Source organism: Struthio camelus, chromosome 8, assembly GCF_040807025.1.
Source record: "Struthio camelus isolate bStrCam1 chromosome 8, bStrCam1.hap1, whole genome shotgun sequence".
Classification (NCBI taxonomy): domain Eukaryota; kingdom Metazoa; phylum Chordata; class Aves; order Struthioniformes; family Struthionidae; genus Struthio; species Struthio camelus.
The window spans coordinates 33,978,616-33,991,536 of NC_090949.1; the positions used below are offsets into that span (position 1 = coordinate 33,978,616).

The following is a 12,921-nucleotide window of genomic DNA, read 5'->3' on the forward strand; positions in this document are numbered from 1 at the left end:
AAATGGATCATTGATCTGTTTCAATATTGAAAATTGGCCCAGGATATGAAGACTGCCCTTTTGCTGGGGGAAACATCTCAACATCTTATCTGCACAAGAACATAAGTGAATTTCAAGCCCTGCTTGGTAACCACATACACTGAGAAAAAACTTAATTTCCCACCCCCCTTTTTCATATATCTTGATTTTCTCCCCCATTTCTCTCTGGAAATTTCTGAATTCATCTCTTCAGCTTTATGAATCAGACCTTAGAGGGCAAGAAGATGAAACCTTTATGATCTGAATTAACCCCTTGGATATTGCAGCTGCTGCTAGAAAGTAGAACAGACTTTATATCTAGACTTGCCAGCAATTTTGTGATATTTGCCTGGAATTAAAAAAAAAAAAGGATTGCTAGAAACAGTAGAATCCAATTAAAAATTCATTTGCAAATTCATTGCAAACAGGGAGATGACAGGGAAATGGTTAAGCAGATCAGTGCTGGCCTCATAAAACTGGAACATTCTTACAAATTCTCCATGAATGTCTAAAAATGAACATTTTCTCTGCACCTTCTCCCTGAAACATGTCCTGAGGGTTTCTAATTGATTAATAAACCAATACCAGCTTTCCTCCCAAATAGGCCAGATCACTTACCTCAAAGTTGAAGAAGTATGAAATCGTTATCTATACCACTTAAGAACACACTTTCTCTTTCCCTGCTTTTACAGTTCACTCCTTCTGTCCTCACATCTTGCTCTTTTGCAGGGTAATAGCAATCAGATGTCCAAAATACCTATTCTAAACCCTTTGATTTGTCTTACGCATCTCCCTCCATCCTCCTGGGGTTTCGCAGTCTGTATTTGGAGCAGAATTCTCCTATAGCTACAAACCCTAATATGCCCTGATATTTCCATTTCTAAATCTGATCCCAACTGGAAACAAAAGCAATTTTACAAATAATAGGAAAGCCTGAGGTTTGGTATAGGAAAGCAGAAATGGGCAAGGGGAAGGTGTGATCCTCCTGTGAGGCAAATAATGCTTTGCATTAAATACATAACCAAAAACAAAGCTCCCTGAGGTGTATGTACTAGTTCAGACAAGAAAAACATCTTTAGCGTTTAAACATAGGGTATAGGTTGAAATATTTCTCTGTATGAAAATAACCAAGGATATAATTAGCATGGTTCTTTGGCTGAATTCTATTTTTCTAAATAGTTCAACTTTCTGCTGTTTGAAAATGGAAAATACTGGCATATCAGAATATTTGCACAAAAGTAGCCCTGTGTAAAATCAACCATAAAATGTAACTGGAAGAAATGCTGAACCTTTTAAATGCCTTAAACCTACAAATGTAAGAAGGTCATGGCAAAAGCTGAAAATAAAGGCCAATTCTCTTCTCACCTTGTTTGTATCTAATAATGCAAATGTCCAAAACTAGCTGTGCATTAGGTGAGCTGAGATTCACAAAGGACATAATGCACACAAAATCTAAGCTCATATTTTTAGCCCTTTGCTAGATCTCCTGCCCTTTTTAAGTAAAAATCAATAATTTAATTACATTACATTTAAATGGAGATTATTCACTGAGTGCTGGGGGGGGGGCATGTTTAATAAAGAAATGGGGTTTGATCTTGGTATTACTATAGGGCCAGTGTTACTATATTTCATGAATATAGCGGAATCATGTGAAGCTACATGAATTGCTGGGGAGAGGCATGAAAGAAAACAAGGTAGCTGTACTGTATGATTGCTTTGTCTGGCTCTTTAAGCAACTGAATTTCACAAGGAAGACTTGGAGCAATCTAATACCCAGCAGTATGATTTTCAGCACCTCTCAGAAGAGTCATTCAAGACCTTTGGAATCTCAGTCTTTATTTCTAAAACTACAGTTCTCAGGGCTGGAGAATCCATGTAGCGTGGTTACCTATGGATCTGTCTCTTGGACATCTAATAAAGCAATGAGCCTCCACTGCTGTGTTTTCCTCAGAGGCAATCTGTTTTCATGAAAACAGAGAACTTAATGGCCTGTCAAATTTGGCTGAAATTAGTCAACAGCTTCAGAAGTTCTCAAAGAAAGGCCAATAGATCATGCAAATGGATAGAGTGATCCAACATACCTCATTTTCTTAGAACACTACACTAAAAATCAGTCTCTAGCTTTCCTGTTTGCAGTCAGCCACAGACCTAGGAACAAAGTAGAACCCAAACACATGTTTGCAAAAAGAGCCAAAACAACGGCTCAGAAGTGTGGCTTGTCGCAGCCTGCTCATTCAGAGTCTAACCCAGACAGCCCGAGTTGATCATTTAATTTTCAACACTGTCAAGTGTTTAATTCCTCGAGTGATGAAGATGAGAGTGGATCATGGTTCTGCACAATTCAGTCTGAGTCAGTCTGGTGCAAGGAGACGATGTCAGTGCGAAAGGACCAACACCCCAAAGAGTTTCCAACAGTCCCACCCTCACCTGCATCAAGGTAGAGTCAGCAGGAAGAGAAGAGTGAGTTTCTAGCACAACAAACAGTCATATTTTGCCCTCTGTGCGCAGCTGAGCAGTAGCTCACCTGGGCAAAGGTTATTTGGAGACATGAAATTTTCCTCAAAATTGGACTCAAGGATCCTATAGGGAATTATATGCACATACTCACCTTCAGTTTTGCAGAAATCTTTTACCATTTGTATGGATTTTTTTAAGCAGGGTTACTGACCGTACACATTAGTGAGGCTGCATTGCTATCTAATATATATATATTAGATGGGTGCAATATTTAACCTATCAGTGCATGTTGTGTATGCTGTGTTATAGTAGAGAAAGAAGCTTTTATCTTAACCAAGTTACTTATGAAAAATCAGTGTGTCTTCATACAGACACAGATAGACAATGAAGGGCATAAATACTATTTAAAATATTTTTTTAAAAGAAAATTGAGTGTGCATAGCAGCATCTAAATGAAAACGATTGTTCCTAGGTACATATGTAGCGGAGACCTGCATTAGTTACGCTGCAACAAAGAGAACTGCAGCAGGACTGATGAATTTCTTACACCCGTTAAAGCTATCTGGTGCTGGCCTCTGCCAAGGAAAGGGTTCTGGGTTAGAAAGAACACTAATCTGAGCAAGTACTGACAGTTCCTGTACTCCTGCACTCAGACTTCAGAGTTTAAAAAAGATCTTATCTTTAAAGCTGCTTGGTTTTCCTTGATGCATATTCTCCACTTGGAATATTTTTCTCATCATCTGTCTCACACCAAATGATATCCTATGAATTCCTCATTAAAATAACTGAGAAATGTGAACAAGTATATTCACTTAATATATATGCAGCCCATTCGTTCAACAAGGAACGATTCCAACATTATTTCAGTTTAATTCAGCTATGGGTACGATGCACGGGACTCAAACGTGTATCTTTTTTTTTTAATTCAGATGTAGTGAGCATCCTCCACTGAAAGAAACTCCTTTTGCAACATGTCAGCAGGAGACAATGTATTCAGCTCCGTAATTATGTACTTTGGTACAATCACATAGCATTATATACAAAATCACCACACTGCCGAAAAAAAGCCTGAAATGCTAATTAGTTCACAAATTAACATTGATTTGATTTAACGTTGAATAAGGCTTTGCAGCTTATACCTATGAGAGAACTTCACTTTCAGCCATGCTCAGAAAGTCTTGTTTTAAATAACACTGTGCAGCCTGCACCAGATGCACACTGGGTTCATTATCTATGTATAAAGAGGTATGACTTACACAAAATAAAATCAAGTACAGAGATTCAAGCACAATGTCATCCAGCAATACAAAACCCTTTGGGATCAAGCTACCAAGTAAAAGCAGAGCGTAACAATCACCTGTCTTAGTGCTGCATCATGTCAGGAAAAGAGTGAGAGGATCGTATTTCCAGTACTGTGCCCTTTCCTGTCACTGATGTCAGTACTGACAGGTGAAAATCAAAATAATAATGTATATTCTAATAACATTTTTCACTCCTAAGGCATCTTTATGGAATGATCTTGGCTTTCAAAGAGCACTGATGCTTTCAGTCCCAAACCACTCCCATGAAGGCAGGGAAATAATTCCATCCCCATTCTGTCCTAATTCTGTTCATTCAAGGGGAGTTTTGACATTGACTGAAACAAAGAGATGAGGCAGAGGGGAGTTTAAAGGAGAATTTTAAAAGGGGGTTGTTCAAGCCGGGATGGGGAATATGAGCATTAATAATACTGGATGCTCCAGGATCTGAACAGAGGCAGCGCTGACGATTGCAGCTCCTGCTGTTGGAGTTCTGCATCCAGGCACGCACATAGGTGACCTCAATTCAGCACGGGGCTGTGAGAGCAGTTAGCGGGGCTGGCAGCTGCCAGTCCTTCAGGCCTACTAATACCAAATGCAAGAGTGCCCCTTTGGATCCGGTGCACACAAGCACTGAAAGAGAAGTCAAGCGGGCTGCATGCAGTTCATTTAAGTGGGTGACCACTGTTTAATAGGACGAATGCACTCTGATCCAGAAAAGGGGCAAGCTATCAGAAGTGCCACTCTCCATCAGTGGGGAAACGAGGCCCCATCATGTGCTAGTTACAGCAATTGCTCTAGCTGCTTATAAGGAAAATACTGCAGGAGAAGAACAAGCCCCAGTTAAGTATAAATTACCTTATACTTTGGACATGTCTATGACGCCAAAGAAAGCCCAAGACAGAAATCCCTTGATTCATGTAAAGACAGTGGAGCACTAAGGGAGGTGCCACTGTCAATCTCATTAGCTCTGCGCTTGCACCTGGTCACTGTAGCTGAGCATGCAGCTGGAATTAGTTCAGAGTCCCAGTGATGAAACCTTCAGAAGAAGCTGCTTTCTTAAAGGTGGCAGCCCAGGGAGGCCGAGGCAATGGGATGTGGACATAAGGGTAAAAACAGATCAGTCAATTGCCTCGTTCACTCTGCTCAGGGCTAGGCTGCTTTGCTAGTCTGTGTCAAGAGTAAAAGATGTCACGGCTAATGGAGAAACAGAAGATGGAGACTAACTGTTAAAGATAGAGTTGGGCAAAGTGGCATTGACTTGTTTGAAAAATTCCAACTTCCAATACAATTTAGACTTGCAGAAAATATTCCCTTATGACACCGTGGTACAGGAGGTTAAAGCTAATGTGTTTATCTTCTAGGTCAAAGAAAGGGCACAGCTGTGGAGGAGCAAATGAACATAACTGAAATGATCAGTTTCTAAGATTCCAAGAGCTACACATCATTTTCTTTGCAGACTTATGCTGGTATTTGCATTGTCTTGTTTTCTGCAGCATGCAAGGTCAAATGCTTATATGCCTCTCCTGTAAGATTCAGGTCCAGTTCCAAAGCCATGGTAGTACCCAAAACAGCCTGTGGACTGAAGTTCGGACACGTACCAGGGAACGGGGAGCCGGAACAGGCCTGTGTCCCAAAAGAGGAACCACAGGGTAAGCAATACACTTTCTAAGCACATTACAGAGGAGCATAATGTAGAAATCCCAGAGTCAATGCCTTCACTTCTCAGAACTGCAGAGAAGGCCAATAGACCCCAGAGGATCAGCAGCAAGTTTTCTAATATGTATTGTCTTCACCAAAGCCTTAGGTGGCTGGCTCTCCAGGCATGAACAATTTTAGTGTTCATGGCTTGAGAAAACTCATATATTATACAGTCTGGGCACAGAGCACAAGTATCATTCACTGGCCAGCAAGCTGCATCCCCTCCTCCTATGAGTATTCCTTATCCCCATAGGTGACTCTTCCACAACACAGGTAGCCAGCCCAGTGGAAGACACAAGGCTATGCAGACAATTAAAGAAAGAAAATACCAGATTTACTAGGATTTGTAATGAAAAGATTTGATTTACTCCTGAAAATATATCTAAATAAAAAAATGATTTTAAACCCTATTTGAAAATATGCTTCCTGATTTCTCTATGCTAACTTGCCACTTATTAACAGAACATGTGCTGGTATAAAACTGTATTCAGTACAACAGAGTAAGTGTTCAAATCAGACAACAGAACTTAATGATAAATTTATATTTGCTAGGGTGAAAATCTAGATGCAAAATAAGCCTGACATTTTTGCTGTTCACAGTTGAGGATTAATTTTATTAAACAATTTTGCAGTTTTCTGCTTCACTGACTGCATATTTCCTTGATAACATCCCAAGAAGGAAGGTATATTGTGTCTACTAACTTCTACCAATACATTGCTTCATTCAGGCAGCACTTGACCTGCATACACTTATTTTATTATAGTTCAGTTTTTTTCACTCTATCAGTTTGGTTCGATCTCTTCTGCATTTGCTTGACCTAGTGAACTATTCAGTTCACATGTACAATACTGCACATAACGTAATTGCTAAGTGTCACAAATGAATATCTGCAAGGGAACCCAAAAAACTAAATAAAGGAGGGGAAGTCATTATTAAAAAGGTTGAAGGGTCAATCTTCTGAAGTGCTGCTATCAGTTTGAATAGATAAACTCAGGACCTTTTCTAGGTTGCTTTTATGCAAAGTGTCAGCTTCCATAGATTGCTGGCCTCTAGGTCCCAGACTAAACATGTTACATTTGTATTATTATAAAGCATTATGCAAAATAAAGTGAGATTAACTTTCAATTATTTGGGTCAAAATTTATTCCAAATTGAAACTCATTCCCCTGCAGTGAACCAGGTCAAAGAATAAAAGCTCTCAAAAAAAAGATTTAAGACCTTGCTCTGACCCACTGACAGTGTCTTCACAATTTGTGGCCAACACCTATGGCTTACACACGGCTCAGCCCATTATTAACCTGATTCGTCACCTTAATGCATGCACAACCTCTTGCTCTGAGATGATTTCATGTATCCTTCCCATTTTCAGCAAAAAGCAGCTCCTTACCAATGGCAGGAATTGGAAGCCATCTGATTTCTTCACCTGATAAACACTAAATGCAATTGCTAATGCAGTAGCAGCCATTGTATAAAAAACAACCAAAGAAACCTTCCCCTGCCTCTCCTCCACTCTTTTCTCTCCTAACCTTGCTGCAAGGAGTCATTCCTTTAAGACTGATCTACACCTGTACTTTTCTGCCAACAGATTCAGCCAGCAGTTCAAGAGCTGCTATTTACTGGATGGTCACTGGAGATTGAGACGTGAAGCAAGCTTGGCTCTAATTTTGTATGTTTAACACATGGATAGATTTACATCCAACAAAACAATATACTTACCAGCCAGTGGGAATGGCTTTCAATATAGAGTAACAAATTTGATGTAAAAATATACATATATCTGGCATACAGCAAACACACATAATCCTAGTCACTTTAACTGGCATGGGAAACCAGCGGTGTCTGAGCTGTCGCCCTTGCCCCAAGCTCTCCTCCTTGCGATAAAGGAGTAACCATAAGCTGGCAGCAGTATGTCAGTCATCTATTAAACCAGCCATCAGAAGGGGAATGCGCTTTGTCCTTTGAACTGCATGATCTGACCAGCCTGGGACCAAATTCTGCCCGGTAGCTCTCCATAAAGGCAGTGGAAGCTGTGCAAAGGCATTTCACAGAAGAATTTGTCCACTGGAAAGCATGCCCCTTTGGCCCCGCTGCAGAGAGATTAACTGTAACTCAGCACATAGCAAACAATACAGTGGGGAAATAGGTTGTATTTTGTTCTGGCAGATCCTTAGCTGAACCCCAGTCTCCTCAGACAAGTGGTACACCTTTTCTGCAGTGCCAGTTACCACAAACTGGGAAGCGAGAAGAGGAAGCAGCCATGCTAATGTGGGTGGCCTCTCAATCCTTCAGGGGACAGAGGAGAAAAGCCATGACACATTCTGTCCTTTGCTTTGAATTTAGCTTGTGATCCTGGAATAAGTGCAATACCCTTAGCAATGCCGTTTGAATTGCTGGTGGATAGTAATCCGCAATGGTGCACTCTGCCTAGGAGAAAGGCAAGCAGCACATCTCTGAGCGAGCAGGAAGACAGAACAGCCTTTAATTCCTGCAGAAGGGACTCTTCTCAAGTCAGAAAGAGGTCAGTCATGGGACAGAGCACAAAGAGCTTGTATTCACACAGCTGTAACTCTCAGGGGCACTAGGTGCCTTAACCTTCACAAGTGCATTTCCCAGTTAGTCAGAAGTTACATGGTAAACACACAATTTAAAGAAGTAACACTTAAAAGAGTGCAGTATTTGTGTAAAGAGCTTGATTCTGCCAGTGTGGCTGCATCACCCTTCTGTCCTCCGAGTGGCATTCCACATGCAAAGCCCCAAGAAACACATCTTGAACTGAAGAATTAATAAGATTGCTGGCATTTTTAAATGTCAGTCAGTTTTTACATAAGCTCTCTGCCTGTGGAAAAATGGGAGAGTCGCAATCCATAATTGTCCAGCAGGAGCGTCTCTTTTTAATGAAAACGCTGAGGATTCGTTTAGAGGATCCTCGGGAACGGTCACCTCTTGCACTGCTGTCGTCTGGGGGGTTGCCCCCAGAGGTACTCTACAACATCAGTGGGGATGTCAGCCGAGACGGATGATAAGATTAAGTGCTACCCTCCTCCAAGGGTAGACATCAGCACCCCCACCCCCACCTTGGGAGGATCAGCAACGATAGAGCAAAGATCTCCAGGGCTGAGGAAACAAGGAGGTCAGTGACTTCTCCCTGGCAAATATCTGCCTGGCAGACAGCACTACATGCGTGCACTGCTGCCCCTTGCTCCAGCACTGTTTTCTGGCAGTGCAGGTACCGAGAGGATGAGGGGAGTGCAGAGGGATTTAGCTGAAGCAAATGTGCTTCTACAGCTTTCCCAAATGTTGTGGGAATGGCAGAGAGAAAAGGGGAAACTAAATTTTTGTCTGCCTTTAAGTTTCAGTTCAAAACTCACGTACCCAGATTCTAGACGTGATGCGAGGGGTTCAGATGTACAGCTCCTGCTGAACACACCCAAAATCATGCCTCTAAAAATCCACCTATTTTAGAAAATTTCTGTTGTATTTTAAAAAATATTATCTGATAATTGCAGATTCTTACTATTCGTTTTCTTGTAGAATCCTTGTTCAAGTGGCATCATCAGCAAAGGTCTCAAAGCAGCCTGCCAGTTACCGCTCACTCCTGCACAGAGACATACGAAGAAAATAATCTAACCTTTTAATTCCTCCTGTTTTTATTTTTCAAAAATTCAGCCAGGACAGCAAGCAGACAAACAGCAAGAAACAGTGAATGTCGTTGCACTGTGTGTCCAAGTTCATGGCAAATATGGACACAGATTAATGAGTCAAAAAATGCCTGGAACAGAGTCGGGACATTTAGAAGTAAATACATATTCAAAGTCAGCTCAGACTCTGCTGCTAATCCTGCAGCCACAGGGGGTCCCCACCTGAGTAGGGATATGCTGATCTTGATTGCTCGTGTGACCTTTCCTGCCTGTACTCCAGGGCCACATGGTGGGCAGAACAAGCTGCTTTTACGCTGCACGAAAGCTGCGAGGTTAACCCTGGAGGCAATCAACACGTCTCAGCCTTGGCATGACTGGGACGGAGTACATCACGTTACTGCTGGTTATCAGGAAACCCTCTCCAGTTCCTAATTCACATATGTACAAATTAATGATCCTTATCATTTCTATTCTGACAAATGTGCAAGCCCTTGGATGACATGCAAACTTCAGCTTTCACACTCATTTTGAGACTTAAATCCCTCCAAATGGGCCCAGTGAAACAAGTTGGCTGCATGTGTAAAAGCAGCCACAGCCTTCATCCCCAGGCACTCAGAGAAGCCAGGGCAAGGTCGGGGGGAATTCAAATGGTTTCCCTTTGAGACCCAGTGAAACTTTTACCCAAAGCTGCATTTATCAATTAAGGTAACCGTTCTCAATGTATATGCTCAACAGAAAAAGGAAATACGATTCAGCGGTTACTGTAGTCACCTGAGAACGTAACACCATCCGTCCCTACTCTACGGATTTCCTTCACGGCGCTTGGCAACTCAACTTAGGTTGCATTCTCACACCAGGAACAAGTTGCTTGCTTGTCTTTAACTAACCCAAACTAGTTATTCGGCTGCAAAAGTTGGGCTAATAACATTGCTATAGAAATGCAACTAGAGGAAGTCTACCCTAAGGACTGTTGTGCTTAGCATAGTCATGATAAACATGCAGTGCTTTGTCTCCAATGGGATTTTACATGAAGAAAGCTGTGTCTGTGTGGAGAAAATGAAGATATTTCTTCTCCTTTGGCAGAAAGGATAAAAAATAAGTGTCTGTGTCTTGTTTAATAAAACTACTATTTGTACTTTATTTCTGTACATGTGTATAGGAAAAGGTTGTGCAAGGCTGCTACAATAGTAGTGATGTTAGTTTTTCCCTATTCTTTATCATTTGAGCTTTTTCAAAATCCTCAGCAGCATCTCCGTCTGACAGCCTGTTACAGCATCTGGGGGAAAAGGGAAAACATAAGCACAAAAAGCCCAGAAACGGGCAGGCCAGAAACAGGCCAGGTCAATAATATTTTATAGAAAATACAAAACATTTCTGTGTTTGAATTTAGGAATAGGCTGTCCCCATTTACAGCCCAGGATTGCGTCAATGATTGCTAATAGACCTCTGTGAAGAGTACAAAATTACGTTGATTAGTTTCCAGCAGTGCCATTTGCCTTTGCAAAAGAGCCTGAAGCAGAAGGAGTGTGAGAGCTTGTCCATGCTGTGTGAAGGGAACAATTCAAATTCCACAGTGCACTGGGGAACCACATACAGAACCCGTACCTGTGACAAAGGCGCCAGCTGAGCGCGTGTGCGCCGAGCAGCCGGATTCCTCTATGCAAATTCTTACCTATATTTATTGTCCATTTTGACCTGGGAGGTTTTTTTAATGGTGTTCACCTCCTTCTAAATGATGGCAAAATCTGCTGGCTACCAGTGGTCAAATGCATTATGCAAAAAAAACTTCTTAATGACAGTGAAATGCTAAATGCAAATAAACCTGCTTTTCATGCAGTCTCGCCTGAAAGAGACAAATTGACAGTAATTCTCCCTAAAATACAGGGAAAATTGCTAAAAGAGATTTCCTGTGTTTGCCCTAGATGTATTTTCACTTGGGTCACATTTTTACTGACAGCTCACCAGCAGAACTGGAACAGAAACTCTGCCAGACTGATGTCAGGGAAGGGGATACTGAATGTTGCACAGAGAGAACGCTCTCTAACACTTCAGCAGGACGGAAGGAAAGGGGCCAACCACACGTTTTGAGAGCTCAAGGAGGGCTTGCAGGATGCAGGGTTCATTCCTGGCTAAGACACAACAATCTCCTGTGGCTCTGGATGTACAACTTGGACTTTGTTTCAGAGGTGTTAAGTTATCAGTGTTCCTGCCTTGACACTGCTGGAAAATCAGCTCTGTGATCTCTCTGTGACTAAAATCTCCCACTAGGAGAACAGCGATACAATATCTCAGAATGATAGACAAGGATACACTTATTAACGAAGCACTCAGATATCACAGTGATAAACAGTATTGAAATACTTGGGCGGGCAAGTGGGTATTAAACACTAACAGAATTTAGAACAATCTCAGCAAACATGATGGTTTTTTACCTCTCATTGCTTTCATTTCAGCCTGCTGCCATGTAGTGACTGCCTGAGCCACTGATTCAGCAAAAACCAAAACCAAGACTTACTGTTTCAAATGTCAGAAACGGGAAAAACATAAATCTTTTTCAAAATGTGCAGAAATACTCTATGCACTGTGATGTGAAAGGCTGCTTTTTTGCTTTGCTGTTCATCTTAAGAAAAGAATTGCTAAAAAGGATGTATTCACTGCATCAAACCAAAAGCACAGAAGGTGCAACAGCTGCCATAAGTGTGAAATATTTGAAATAATAAAGCCTGCTATGCCAACACTGCCGGCAACTGCAACCACTAATGTTCAACCTCAGTTGTTTCACAGACGCTGGAAAGAACCTTTGCAATTATGAGCAACTCAAATCATACAACAGGAGTAATCAAATTCCTATCATATAGCTCTCATCCACTGGGATACGTTAATTCAGCCAATCTCAGTCATATGCAATTTAATGATAAAACATTCCTCAGCCCCTCCTTGGAGCACAGTGAGACTCTGGCAATACCGCTGAATCAGCTGAGAGACCACACACACAACGTCAGCGATGCCACCGCATCACTGTTTCCCATCCTTGTCAGCCATCCTTCCCACAGAGTGGGCTCCGCTGCCCTCATCACCCTGCTCGAGAGGAACACCAGCCTGGCGCACACAAGGGAGGTGACGTTCACAAGCTGCAGCGGGGAACAAGCTGTGTCCGTTCGAGTGCTGGTACAGCTTTCCGTCCTTCTCTTCTCGGGTCCCTTAGCAACGTGAGGATGGACAGAAAATACACGCTCAGCATCCCATTCTCTCTCTCTTCTCCTTTACCTGTTACTTCACCCTTCTTTCGCATTCTGCAAGCCTGCTGCTGCCTGTCCAGTGTCCTGCACTGAAAGCACAGACTAAGTGGAACAAGGTGTCGAGCACAGGCAACATTACGAATAAACAAGGCTGTCTTGTGGAAGGGCCCAAGCAAAGTTGAAAACAGAAAGAACAAATCTCTCAGGACTAACAGCTCTGAGTTAAGAAGAGGTCTAACTAGCTAACAAACCATCTGTTTCCTCTTTGTCTTGCTATGTGCATGGTTATGCATCTATGTCTTAATTCTCTGCATTTAATATTTGGCACTAGCAAGTACATTTTAATAATAAGCCCCTCCTAAGAATTATTGCTTTCACATATACACACAAAAAGAAGTCAAATATTGGTCTATTTTCCATCTTACTATCCCTACCTAACAAGGCAGTTTGACAAGCAGACTGACAATAAAAGCAATGCAGGGTTTCTTCTTCATGCCTGCCTACACACCACTCACTTCCAGGCTCTGGAAAAAAACGTTTGCTGCCTGCTGTGCTGGTCTGCCTCCTTC

At 41.8% G+C, this 12,921-nt stretch overlaps 2 protein-coding genes across 2 annotated transcripts in view; both read right to left on the reverse strand.

Moving 5' to 3' along the window:
• Positions 1 to 9,056, reverse strand: part of DAB1 (DAB adaptor protein 1) — a 507,009-nt gene extending 497,953 nt beyond the window's left edge. Inside the window, exon 1 of the mRNA XM_009683303.2 lies at positions 8,990 to 9,056. The gene's annotated coding sequence lies outside the window, so the exon portion shown is untranslated. The remainder of the gene's footprint in view (positions 1 to 8,989) is intronic.
• The window catches only part of OMA1 (OMA1 zinc metallopeptidase), a 70,609-nt gene continuing 66,735 nt past the window's right edge, over positions 9,048 to 12,921 (reverse strand). The window contains exon 8 of the mRNA XM_068953317.1: positions 9,048 to 9,070. Coding sequence (XP_068809418.1) covers positions 9,065 to 9,070 — 6 coding nt within the window. The 3' untranslated portion in view covers positions 9,048 to 9,064. The remainder of the gene's footprint in view (positions 9,071 to 12,921) is intronic.